Source organism: Aotus nancymaae, unplaced genomic scaffold (assembly GCF_030222135.1).
Source record: "Aotus nancymaae isolate 86718 unplaced genomic scaffold, 86718_ANA_hifiasm-v0.15.2.pri h1tg000014l, whole genome shotgun sequence".
NCBI lineage: Eukaryota > Metazoa > Chordata > Mammalia > Primates > Aotidae > Aotus > Aotus nancymaae.
The window spans coordinates 52,674,987-52,689,077 of NW_026988425.1; the positions used below are offsets into that span (position 1 = coordinate 52,674,987).

Sequence of the window (14,091 nt, forward strand, 5' to 3'; positions counted from 1 at the left end):
CTGTTGAACCCAGGAGGTAGAGGTTGCAGAGCTCTCTAGCCTGGGTGACAAGAGTGAAACTCCATCTCAAACAACAACAACAACAAAAAGAACCTGAACTATAATTGCATTGCTGGAGGCTCAGTGTGGACCAGTCTGAGAACGAAAACTTCCATGGGGTGCCAGTCTTAAGGGGCCCCTTCACACTTTTTACATTTTACCTTCAGGAGCCCTAGCAGGTCCTCCAGTGAAGATCAGAGAAAAATGTCTCATGTTTCCAGCAGGGGAAAGGGGAAAGTAGCCATTTTGAAATGTACCAGAAGGTTCTGTTCCTTTAAAAAGGGATGCTAATGGTTGAACTAGTTACAGCTTCCAGGGATTAGGTGTGATAATACATGTAAAGCACCTAGAACATGTAAGACCCGTGCACTGTTATTATTTAGCCATACTCCTGTACGTAAGCTGAGAGTTATCCACATCTTCTAAAGAAGCTACACATGAGTTGGAGGTCCAGAGAAAGGCTGAAAGGAGAAATTCAGCTTGAGGAATACCTTTATACCTTTAAAATGTATAGTGCTTTGCATCTTGAAAGCATTGCCATAATTTTGCATAGTATTGTATACATTCTCCTGTGAGTTCCATTAAATAGTTACTCATTCTCTGCTAAGGTAAAGAAAAAGATAAATAAAATTTCTGAATCTGCCCTTTTCAGAGTCCCTTTACTTCAGAAGCCAGGGTTAGAATTTAAACCTTCCAGTGCCTTGGCCACTTCCCGTTCCCTGGGCAGCATCCTTTCAGCTCAATGGTGAGTTGTAAACAGTGAACTGGCTCCTGTAAGAGCAAACAGCAGCAGATACATGGAGAAATTGTGGGCCAGAGGTTGCAAAGCACATCAAGATTCTAATTCTAATCCATTCTGAGAGACAAAGGTGGAAACCTGCAAACCTGCAAACCTGTGCACAGATGAGGACTTTCACCAGAAGAAATAGCCTGTAGTCCAGGTGACAGATGTTTGGAAATCCTAACTTTAAATATTTTCTTTATTGGCTTTAAAGATTTAGTCTTTACTTTGAAGGTCTCAGGAAAAATTATTTTTGTTTTTCTCTGTGTGTGTGTGTGTGTGTGTATGTGTGTGTGTGTGTACGTATGTTTTTATTTCTCTTGGGCAAATCCCTAGGAGTGCGATTGTTAGGTTATATGGTAAATACATATTTAACTTCATGAGGAACTGCTAAACTGTTTGTCAGAGAGGCTGCTCCATTTTAAACAGTCTCAGTAGTAATTTATGAGCATTCCAGTTGCTCCACATCCTTGCCAGCAATTGTTGTCAGGTTTTAATTTTTTTTTCCTAATTGTAGCTGTTATAATAGATATATAGTGATATCTCACTGTGGTCTTAATTTGCATTTTCTAATATTAACAATGTTGAGTATTTTTTTAATCTGAAATTTGCCATTTTCTTTCATTTTTCACAGGTGACAATGATTGAGGTTAGAAACTACTTTATTTATTTCTGCACTTCCAATACATATGTCCCATCCTTATTTTTACCCTTCTAATTTCAAAAAAGAATTGCATTTTTTAAAAATAATTTACCCTAGTTCCTCTTCCTTTCACCCTCAGGCTATTATCAATAGTAGTAGCTGGAACATAGTAACTTCATTTTATTTAACTTTTATTTTAAGTTTAGGGGTACATGCATAGGTTTGTATATAGGTAAATTTGTGTCATGGGGTTTGTTGTACAGATTATTTCATCATCCAGGTATTAAGCCTAGTACTCCTTAGTTATTTTTCCTAATCCTCTCCCTCCTTTCACCCTTCACTCTCCGATAGGCCCCAGTGTGTTTTGTTCCTCTCTATATGTCCATGTGTTCTCATAATTTAGCTCTCACTTGTAAGTGAGAACATGCAGTATTTGTTTTTCTGTTCCTGAGTTAGTTTGCTAAGAATAATGGCCTCCAGCTCCATCCCATGTTCCTGCAAAATACATAATTTTATTCTTTTTTATGGCTGCATAGGATTCCATGGTGTGTGTGTACCACATTTTCTTTATCCAGTCTACCATTGGTGGGCATTAGGTTGGTTCCATATCTTTCTATTGTGAATAGGGCTATCATGAACATATATGCGCATGTGTCTTTACAGTAGATCAATGTCTGGTCCTTTGGGTATATACACAGTGGTGAGATGGCTGGGTCTGATGGCATTTCTGTTTTTAAGTCTTTGGGGAATTGCCACACTGTCTTCCACAATGGTTGAACTAATTTACACTCCTACCGACAGTGTATAAGCATTCCTTTTTCTCTGCAACCTTGCCAGAATCTGTTCCTTTTTGATTTTTTAGTAATAGCCATTCTGACTGGTGTGAAATGGGATTTCATTGTGGTTTTGATTTGCAATACTCTAGTGATCAGTGATGTTGACCTTTTTTTAATATGCTTGTTAGGCGCATATATGTCTACTTTTGAAAAGTGTCTGTTCATGTTCCTTGCTTTTTAATGGGGCTGTTTGTTGTTCTCTTGTTAATTTGTTTATGTTCCTTTTAGATGCTGTATATTAGACCTTTGTTAGATGCATAGTTTGTCAAAAAATTTCTCCCTTTCTGTAGGTTTTCTGTTCACCCTGTTGATAGTTTCTTTTGCTGTGCAGAAGCTCTTTCATTTAATTAGAACCTATTTATCAATTTTTGCTTTTGATGCAGTTGGTTTTGGCATCTTTGTCATGACATCTTTGCCTGCTCCTATGTCAAGAATGATATTGCCTAGCTCGTCTTCTGGGATTTTTATGTTATGTGTCTTACATTTAAGTCTTTAATCCATCTTGAGTTAGTTTTTGTATATGGGGTAAGGAAGGGGTCCAGTTTCAGTGTTCTGCATACTGCTAGCCAGTTCTCGCAGCACCGTTTATTGAAGTCCTTTCCCCATTGCTCGTTTTTGTCAGGTTTGTTGAAGATCAGATAGTTGTAGGTGTGTAGTCTTATTTCTGGGTTCTCTATTCTGTTCCATTGGTCTATGTGTCTGTTTTTGTTCCAGTACCATGCTATTTTGGTTATTGTAGCCCTGTAGTATAGTTTTAAGTTGGGTAGCATGATGCTTCTAGCTTTGTTCTTTTTGCTTAGGATTGCCTTGGCTATTCATGCTTCTTTTTGGTTCCATATGAATTTTAAAATAGTTGTTTCTAGTTCTGTGAGGAATGTCATTGGTAGTTTAATAGGAATAACGTTGAATGTATAAATTGCTTTGGGCAGTATAGCCATTTTAATGATATTGCTTCTTCCTATCCATAAACATGGAATGTTTTTCCATTTGTTTGTGTCATCTCTGATTTCTTTGAGCAGTGTTTTGTAATTGTCCTTGTAGAGATCTTTCACTTCCCTGGTTAGCTGTGTTCCTAGGGGTGTGTGTGTGTATGCGTGCATGCGTGTGTGCGTGTGTGCGTGTGTGTGTGTGTGTCTTCTTCGTCTGCTTTTTAATGGGGCTGTTGGTTTGAAACATAGTAACTTCGAAACGACTTATTTTTGTTTTTCCTCATCAGATCCACAGAATGGCTTAGTGCAGTTTAGATTTGTGAGTGCACAAGTTAATTCCTGCAAATAATTTCTTTTTCCTATGTAATTTGAAAAACAAATGTGAACAACTCTGAAGAAGGCTGTGGTTACATGTGAAAACAGTGATGAGCATTTTTGGAGACTTTACTGTTAAGTCAAGTTGGTAAGATATAATGGTTTCATTCTACTTTGCACTAAATAGATAAATATCTGAAATACTGTGACCAAGTATGAGAGCCACACATGGGACTTCGAAAATCTGAAGCAGTGTCAGTTTTAACCTAGCAGGAGGTGTTCTATTTTCAGACATGTCCTATATATAAGAGAGGCTACATCAGTTGGAATCATCCAAGCAGGAGGAGAGAAAGCTTACGGAGCCTGATGGGTTCCTTCAGATACCTGATGTTCTCTCTATGCTGTAAAGCCTGCTTCGAAGCATAGTGAACGTCTTGCTTCTCAGTGTGAAGGATGAAGCTAGGACAACAACTTCAGATGATGGGTGCCATGAAAGGGACATGATGGGTAGGAAGTTGCACTGCCCTGAAGATTCTTTCCAACTCTATGGTTATTTGTTATTGGAAGTTGAAATTAATGCCATTTGAAGAGTTACTTTTGTAAATCTATTATGAAATTTGATGTGCTCCTTGCCTGCTCCTCTATTCAGATTTCAGCTATATTTCCCCATGAAAATTTTGAGAATGTTCACATGACTTTGGCATGTAGAGATGTCAGTAAACTTACCTAGTGCCTGTCTATAAGCCTCTTTGACATTCATATGCTGTCAAATTGCTTCACTTGTGGTCTTAGCAAGATTAGAGCTGTTTCTTTCTTCATCCTCTGAGCTAGGATTTATTTCATTATTCTGAAGTTTTACAAAAACAAACATACATTCCCAATGCATATCTTTTTGGCTTTTTGTGAATCTTATTATGTGTGTAAATTAGGGAATAGTTAAAAAAAGAAAAAAAGCAAACCCATAAACAGTCTTCAAGAGTAAGTAAGTTAATAACTTTTTCTAATTAATCATTTAGAGGCTCTCCCTAAGAAGAATTTTGCTGGGTACACACGTCCACCAGCTCAGTCTCCCTCCTAGTCACCCTCTTTTGCCCCCATTACCTTCTTTGTCGCCAACACAAGTTATATTAGCCCTTGAAATTAAAGATATTGCCGTCCCAGTTGTGCTTGCCTTCATCTAAATGCCTGCAGTTATATTCCAAAAGGCTATATGTTAATGATGTCTATATAGTTTGCCCTTCATATCCATGAGTTCCTGTGTATAGACTGAACCAGTTGCATATAGGAAATATTTGGGAAAAAATTTCATGTGTACTGAACATGTACAGACTTTTCTTTCTTGTTAGCATATCTTAGACAATACAGAATATCCACCATTTACATAGCATTTACATTGCATTAGGTATTATAAGTAATCTATAGATAATTTAAAGTATACAGGAGAATATGTATAAGTTATATGTGAATACCACACCATTTTATATCAAGTAGTTGAGCATCTGCAGATTTTGGTGTCCATGGGAGGTACTGGAACCAACCCCTATAGACGCCGAGGGACAATTGTGTTTCTTCAGCTTTTGAAACCAACCTAATTTTGGAATGGGACCTGAGATTGATAGCAGCAGTCTTAATTACATCTTCTTCTGAGGCATCCCAGAGATCCTCAGGCCTCAGTTGGAATGTCACCATAGGGTTATGGGGTGCAACAGAGAGGAGGCTATCAGGCCAAATAAGTGAGCTGCTCTAGGAAATGTATAGTGTCTCTTTTCTGGCTGTGGCTTAGCTGAGCATTCTTACCAGACCCCCAAATCCAGCCTGGTTTATATGAAAAAAGGTAAAAGAATCTTCATAATGAAGGCCGTTTTTAGGCCTGTTTGAACTTAGCAGCTCATATAGGAGAGGAGTATTAAATGGTGAAAAGGCAATGTCTGCAGGAATAGCACTGCCAAATGAAACAGTTAACTGGATTCCTGGGCACCAGCAATCTTCATGGCAAGATATCACAGTTCAAATTAGTGGTCAAGAGTTGCAGTCCTACTTGTGCCCTTGGCTTGTGTGTGTTGGGGAAAGTTTACTTTAGCGTGTGGGCTGGTGGGCCTAAAAAGAAAGTGATGCTATCTACCTGTTTTAGAGGCCTACCTCTGCCCTCCGGAAAGCATTTGTTATAGTTTTTCACAATTTCCGAATATATTGGTGTGGCTGTATAGACTTAAAAAGAGAAATGCTTAAGCTTATGTTTAATAAGAAAACGTAAAATGCAATTTGAATCTTTATTGCCCTTAACTTTCATGAGATACACACGGTTTTTCTTTTGTCCTTTTTGTTATTCATAAAATTGTATTATCTTGCTGGCATTAAGTATTTGTAGAAGAGGAACACGTACCTCACCATTTCCCTTTTTCCTCAGTTTTCTGTAAACATATGTGTACACACACACACACACACAAACACACACACACACACACCCTGACTTCAGGCAACCAATGTTGTCCTAGATGAGGCTGAGTGGATCGAGTCTGATCCACTCTCATTTGTTACTGTTTCTAACATTTTCCTATTGCTTGGAGCTTCTCCCTTTTCCTCCCCCTACCCCAAAGAGAAAGATGTAACTATTAATCAGCTTTTATGGGCAATGGAAAATAGGCGATCTAGTCTAGCGTTCTATAATAGAGCTTTCTGCAATTATGCCAATGTTCTGTACTCGCCCTGTCCAGTACAGTAGCCATTAGTCATATGTTGCTATTTTGCATTGAAATGTGGCTAGTATGATTGAGGTACTGAATTTCTAATTTTATTTCATATTAATATAAGTTTAAATCGCCATATGTGACTAGTGGCTACCATATTAAGCAGAACAACAATTGCCAAATAATTTATAGCATCAGAAAATGTGCTGAGCAAATGTACTAATCAGTAGATGCAACGTTCTAAATACCTCTTTTCTATATTGAGCCAAATGATGCTTAGAAGTAATGCAATATCATTTGTGATAGATGTTAAGATGATCATCAAAAAGGTTGAATAAAAGTCAATATATGCCTAAAGCATTTGTAATTGGTTGTAGAGACCATTTTCTGTTTTATGCTAGATGCTTTACATATCTGCTTTACAGCTATATCATCTATTATTTTCACAAGAATTCCAAGTTAGATATTATATTTTTTCATTTCATATAAGGCAGAAAGCTGTGGTACACCAATTTAAAATAACAAACCAAGGTCACACAACCAATAAGTAGTGGAGCTAAGTTTTGAACCCAGGTCAGGTTCTCCACTGATGCATTTCACAGTGACTATTTCCTACATGGCCTTTTAGGTCACTTGTGCAAGCCTCCCTAGCCATCATTTGGAAGTAGGGCAGGTGTGAAGAACATGAGCCCTGGCACCACACTGCTTGTTTGAATCCTGCCTCTACTATTAACACCTGTATGAAGTTGAGCAACTTATGTAATATCGCTGGGCCTCAATTTTCTCATTTTAATATGGAAATATTAAAAGCACCCATCTCGGAGTGTAAATTAGTTATAGATCTTTGAAGAATTACCACACTGTCTTTCAACCATTCTGAAAGACAGTGTGGTAATTCTTCAAAGATCTAGAACCATAAATACCATTTGACCCAGCAATTTCATTACTGGATATACACCCAAAGGATTATAAATCATTCTACTATAAAGACACATGTACAGGTATGTTTATTGCAGACTATTCACAATAGCAAAGTCTTGGTACCAACTCAAATGCCCATCAGTGATAGACTGGATAAAGAAAATGTGGCACATATACACCATAGAATACTGTCCAGCCATAAAAAAGGATGAGTTTTATGTCCTTTGCAGGGACATGAATGAAGCTGGAAACCATCATTTTCAGAAGATTAACCCAAGAACAGAAAACCAAACTCCACATGTTCTCACTCATAAGTGGGAGATGAACAATGAGAACACATGGACACAGAAAGGGGAACATCACACACTGGGACCTGTCAGAGGGTAGGGGGATAGGGGAGGGATAGCATTAGGAGAAATACCTAATGTAGATGATGGGGTGATGGGTGTAGCAAACCACCATGGTACATGTGTACCTATGTAACAAACCTGCACATTCTGCACATGTATCTCAGAACTTAAAGTATAATAATAATAAAAAGTACCCATCTCATCAGGTTATTGTGAGGGATTAAATAAGTTAATAGTATCTGGCACATTGTTTTAACTGCATATATTTGCCATCACAATGATTTTTAATTTAAAAGACACTGATATTTATGTTAGGATGTTGATTTGATATGATAATAAATGAAGTAGAGATATGCTTTGGGTGTGATTCCCTATGAAATAAGAGAGATTCTAATCATTCAGATAATTCGGGAACAAACATCCTGCTGTTCAGCCACTTTGGTGTCTCCCTCAGTAGGATTATAAAGTTTCAGAGCCCACATGCCCTGGCCAATTTCTTGTCTTTGCTTGTCATGTTACCCTTATAGACATCCCCTTTGGTGTCTTTGATTGGTTCTGAATGCTGAGCAGTGACATGTACCAGCACAGCTGGAAAGGCCTGTAAGATTTGCTGTTCTGTCTTTCAGCAGGGAATTATTGCCATGGATACCAGTATCAGAGGAAGACTGGGGAGCACTCTCCATTCGCCTCCTGAGTGTCTGACATCTGTTTCTGGCACACCCAATAATGAGTATGCTGCCAACTTCTTATCAAATGAGAGTCTGATCTATACCTCTTTTGTTTTTGTTTTGTTTTTATCACAGATGGCTTCTGCCCAAGATGCCAGGTATGGCCAGAAAGACTCCTCTGATCAGAACTTTGACTACATGTTCAAATTACTCATCATCGGCAATAGCAGTGTGGGGAAGACATCTTTTCTATTCCGTTATGCGGATGACTCCTTTACATCTGCATTCGTCAGCACAGTGGGGATCGATTTCAAAGTAAAAACTGTATTCAAAAATGAAAAGAGAATCAAGCTTCAGATTTGGGTAAGTGGCTTTGAACTGGCAGTGTTCTTCAGGCTGGGGTGTTGAACATATCCATGTGTAAGGGAGAAACTTTCTGTCTTGTTCTATCCCCATGGCGTCCGTGAGCCTCAATTTCCAGGCTCTCTGCTGCAGAACATTCTGTTTCAAAGACAGTGGTGATTACTCTTTAAGATACGAAGGGTGAATTATTATGCCATGTTGTCATGTGGCACTCCTTAAGAATCTTCAGAAGAAAAAAAAAAAAATCCGAACCTCTATCTTGTTGCTGGCGGAAGGAACTTTAAGTCTGGCTCTGTCCTTTATGATCTGTGTAACCTTGAGAAAGTCTGTGACTCCTCCTCTGACATTTTCATAGTCTATAAAATAGGCTAAGTGGATCTGGCCTTTTAGGTCACAGAAAGCAGCCTTTCCTGGGCATTTTAAAGAAGATAAACAACCAAATGTAGGAAAAGTATAGGTTTAGACCCTTCATAAAGCTCCAGATACAACATCAAAGATGGTCTATTTATACTGTGCAAACTGTTTTCAACTCTAAGAGCCATGCTTATATATGCAAACAAAACAAATGAAATGAAATATTTATTTCATTTATTTTATTTGGAACAGTCTTCCCAAAATAGAAAGTTCCCCTGAAGTTTTGAGACCATTTGGCTACCTTTTTGCCTCTCCTTAACTCCAGAAGAAGATCAGAGGTAGCCAAACTGGTGGGATAAATTTAGGAGACCAGTGAGCAAAAAACAGAGGAAAATATATGTGGATAGCAGGTCCAAGGTCATATAAAAGATGAAGTAATCAATTAAAAAAATGGTTACATGAAAAAAGACTGATGTAGTAAATATTTTATTAACATCATAATATGTACAAAGGCAGAATGTTTCTACAGTAAGTTTTGGTACATTTTTAAAAAATTCCTTTATACCCCTGCCGGTCAAATTGATTTGATCTGTAATCAGGCATTTCCCAAAAGGTGTTTTCTACCTTCTTCTGAGACATTTACAACAGCTACTACCATTTGGTGCTGGTACCAGGATTGATCTGTAGGACTGACAATAAGCCTCCATTCATGAATATGGAAAGCTAAAAACAAAAAACAGACAACAAACAGAAACAATCCCAGAGTAGATAATTTAACTTTTTTTAAAAAAGAAAACATCCACTTATTTAAAAATCTATATAAACTGAATGACCTTTAAACATCCTAAAGGTTTTATTAAAGTAGAAATTTAAAGTAAAATTTAAAGATGTAGGTATATACACAGATGTAGGTATATATATTGAGGCTTCTTAGATAGCCTCAATAGGCCGTTACTGTTTTACTTATTCCAACTCTGGAGTCTTTCAAATCTAATTATAATTCACGTAAGAACTTGTACAAGTAGGCCTTAGGTTGAGCATATTCCCTGCTCCATCATTCCCCAAAGCCATTTTTATTGGGAGTATTACTCTTCAGAAACTTGACCTCAATTAGTGTAGATACCAGTCACACACTCCTCTGTATGGCTGAAAAAGCTTTGTCCATTGCTTCATGTCTGGATCCTGATTCATTCTCTTCCTTTTGAACTGTAGGCAACCCAATTGTTATATGATACATTTCATATTAAGTTTTAAGAAAGGTCCCTTAATTCTCAGGGGTTTGGTGAATGGAAAATTAAATTAATTTGGAAACTATACATCCCTTAACTCCATGACAATGTTCTGTTTGCTAATATGAAAGAACAATCATTCCTCTGGTTGATAGCTCCACTTTTTCCTCTATTCTTTCTGTCGTAGAGATAATTAAAAATAGTTGTTAGAATCATTTACCTAAAACATCAACATGGTGTGTTAAGGCAGTCTTGTAATTTCTAGCAAATTTTCAGTGTAGGTTTTTGATGGAAATTATTTGTTGAGGTACAAAATGATATATCTTTAATGTAAATCATATGTATTTCAAATAATATGAATCATTTTTCACACTTAAAAATACATTCCTTAAAACACTCAGTGCTGGTATCAGGCCAGTGCTAGTTCACTCACCTTTTTGCAGGCATTGAAATAAGTTATTTCTGTCTACATCTCACTTCTGGATGAATGTAGCTCTTCTCTGAGCCAACCGAAGCTCAGATTCCTGAGCTGCTTCTACTCTAATACCACCTCATGCTTCTCAGTTTCCGTAAGTTCATCAAAATGTCTCTGAAATATCATTCTCTCCAGATTTGTCTCTAATCTTCCAAAATCTGCCAGTTTCTTTAAAAAAAATAAACAAAAAACCTTCAAGTCTATAAACAGTCAGGCCTGAGACCTCATTCTAGGGACTCTGTTCTCCTGCTCTGCAGTCACCTACACTCCTGTCAGGGTTCAGCCACTTGGGAATCCTTCACTTTTCCCCCCTAGTCAGTCACAATAGTAGATTAATGGCCATTAATATTGTTGCAATTAAAACATAATCCAATTTCTTCCTCTTTAGGTACATGTGTTCTTTATTTTTTATTTATTTTTATTTATTTTATTTTTTATTTTATTTTTTTTTAATTGCATTTTAGGTTTTGGGGTACATGTGAAAAACATGCAAAGTTGTTGCATAGGTGCATTCATGGCAGTGTGATTTGCTGCCTCCCTCCCCCTCACCCATTTCTGGCATTTCTCCCCATGCTATCCCTCCCCAACTCCCCCCCCCCGCTGTCCCCCCCACTCCCCCGCAACAGACCCCCGTGTATAGTGCTCCCCTCCCTGTGTCCATGTGTTCTCCTTGTTCAACACCCTCCTATGAGTGAGAACATGTGGTGTTTGGTTTTGTGTTCTTGTGTCAGTTTGCTGAGAATGATGGTTTCCAGGTTCATCCATGTCCCTACAAAGGACGCGAACTCCTCATTTTTAATGGCTGCATAATATTCCATGGTGTATATGTGCCACATTTTTCCTGTCCAAGCTATCATCGATGGGCATTTGGGTTGGTTCCAGGTCTTTGCTATTGTAAACTGTGCTGCAATGAACATTCGTGTGCATGTGTCCTTATAGTAGAACGATTTATAATCCTTTGGATATATGCCCAGTAATGGGATTGCTGGGTCAAATGGAATTTCTATTTCTAGGTCCTTGAGGAATCGCCACACTGTTTTCCACAGTGGTTGAACTAATTTACACTCCCACCAACAGTGTAAAAGTGTTCCTATTTCTCCACATCCTCTCCAGCATCTATTTTCTCCAGATTTTTTAATAATTGCCAATCTAACTGGCGTGAGATGGTATCTCAGTGTAGTTTTGATTTGCATTTCTCTAATGACCAGTGATGATGAGCATTTTTTCGTATGTTTGTTGGCCTCTTGTATGTCTTCTTTTGTAAAGTATCTGTTCATATCCTTCGCCCATTTTTGAATGGGCTTCTTTGTTTTTTTCTTGTAAATCTTTTTTAGCTCGTTGTAAATTCTGGATATCAGCCCTTTGTCAGATGGGTAGGCTGCAAAAATTTTTTCCCATTCTGTTGGTTGCCGATTCACTCTATTGACTGTTTCTTTTGCCGTGCAGAAGCTGTGGAGTTTGATTAGGTCCCATTTGTCTATTTTGACTTTTGTTGCCAATGCTTTTGGTGTTTTGGTCATAAAGTCCTTGCCTACGCCTATGTCCTGAATGGTTTTGCCTAGGTTTCCTTCTAGTGTTTTTATGGTGTTAGGCCTTATGTTTAAGTCTTTAATCCATCTGGAGTCAATTTTAGTGTAAGGTGTCAGGAAGGGGTCGAGTTTCTGCTTTCTGCATATGGTTAGCCAGCTTTCCCAACACCACTTATTGAACAGGGAATCCTTTCCCCATTGCTTGTTTTTTTATCAGGTTTGTCAAAGATTGGGTGGTTGTAGATATGTTGTGTCGCCTCCGACGCCTCTGTTCTGTTCCATTGGTCTATATCTCTGTTTTGGTACCAGTACCATGCTGTTTTGATTACCGTAGCCTTGTAGTAGAGTTTGAAGTCCGGTAGTGTGATGCCTCCTGCTTTGTTCTTTTTGCTTAGAATTGACTTGGCTATGCGGGCTCTCTTTTGGTTCCATATGAAGTTTAAGGTGGTTTTTTCCAGTTCTGTGAAGAAGGTCATTGGTAGCTTGATGGGGATAGCGTTGAATCTGTAAATTACTTTGGGCAGTATGGCCATTTTCACGATAGTAATTCTTCCTAACCATGAACATGGAATGTTTCTCCATCTGTTTGTGTCCTCTCTTATTTCGTTGAACAGTGGTTTGTAGTTCTCCTTGAAGAGGTCCTTTACGTTCCTTGTTAGTTGTATTCCTAGGTATTTTATTCTCTTTGTAGCAATTGTGAATGGCAGTTCATTCTTGATTTGGCTCTCTTTAAGTCTATTATTGGTGTATAGGAATGCTTGTGATTTTTGCACATTGATTTTGTATCCTGAGACTTTGCTGAAGTTGCTTATCAGTTTCAGGAGATTTTGGGCTGAGATGATAGGGTCTTCTAGATATACAATCATGTCGTCTGCAAATAGAGACAATTTGACTTCCTCCTTTCCTAATTGAATACCCTTTATTTCTTTTTCTTGTCTGATTGCTCTGGCTAGAACTTCCAGTACTATATTGAACAGGAGTGGTGAGAGAGGGCATCCTTGTCTAGTGCCCGATTTCAAAGGGAATGCTTCCAGTTTTTGCCCATTCAGTATGATATTGGCTGTTGGTTTGTCATAAATAGCTTTTATTATTTTGAGGTACGTTCCGTCGATACCTAGTTTATTGAGAGTTTTTAGCATAAAGGGCTGTTGAATTTTGTCGAAGGCCTTCTCTGCATCGATTGAGATAATCATGTGGTTTTTGTCTTTGGTTCTGTTTATGTGGTGAATTACATTTATAGACTTGCGTATATTGAACCAGCCTTGCATCCCTGGGACGAATCCTACTTGATCATGGTGGATAAGCTTTTTGATGTGCTGTTGCAATCGGCTTGCCAGTATTTTATTGAAGATTTTTGCATCTATGTTCATCTTGGATATTGGCCTGTAATTTTCTTTTCTTGTTGAGTCTCTGCCGGGTTTTGGTATTAGGATGATGTTGGTCTCATAAAATGATTTGGAAAGGATTCCTTCTTTTTGGATTATTTGAAATAGTTTCAGTAGGAATGGTACCAGTTCCTCTTTGTATGTCTGGTAGAATTCGGCTGTGAACCCATCTGGACCTGGGCTTTTTTTGGGTGGTAGGCTCTTAATTGCTGCCTTGACTTCAGACCTTGTTATTGGTCTATTCAGGGTTTTGACTTCTTCCTGGTTTAGGCTTGGGAGGAGGCAACTGTCCAGGAATTTATCCATTTCTTCCAGGTTTTCTAGTTTATGTGCATATAGTTGTTTGCAATAATCTCTGATGATGGTTTGAATTTCTCTGGCATCTGTGGTGATATCCCCTTTATCATTTTTTATTGCATCTATTTGGTTATTCTCTCTTGTCTTTTTTATTAGTCTGGCTAGTGGTCTGTCTATTTTGTTGATCTTTTCAAAAAACCAGCTCCTGGATTTATTGATTTTTTGAAGGGTTTTTCGTGTCTCTATCTCCTTCAATTCTGCTTTGATCTTAGTTATTTCTTGTCTTCTGC

The 14,091-nt window shown here is 38.0% G+C and overlaps 1 protein-coding gene across 2 annotated transcripts in view; it reads left to right on the forward strand.

Moving 5' to 3' along the window:
• RAB3C (RAB3C, member RAS oncogene family) overlaps positions 1 to 14,091 on the forward strand; it is a 266,342-nt gene that overhangs the window by 23,112 nt on the left and 229,139 nt on the right. For both annotated transcript variants that reach the window (XM_012457277.3, XM_012457276.3), the window contains exon 2: positions 8,305 to 8,532. In XM_012457277.3, the coding sequence (XP_012312700.2) occupies positions 8,305 to 8,532 (228 nt within the window). The remainder of the gene's footprint in view (positions 1 to 8,304; positions 8,533 to 14,091) is intronic.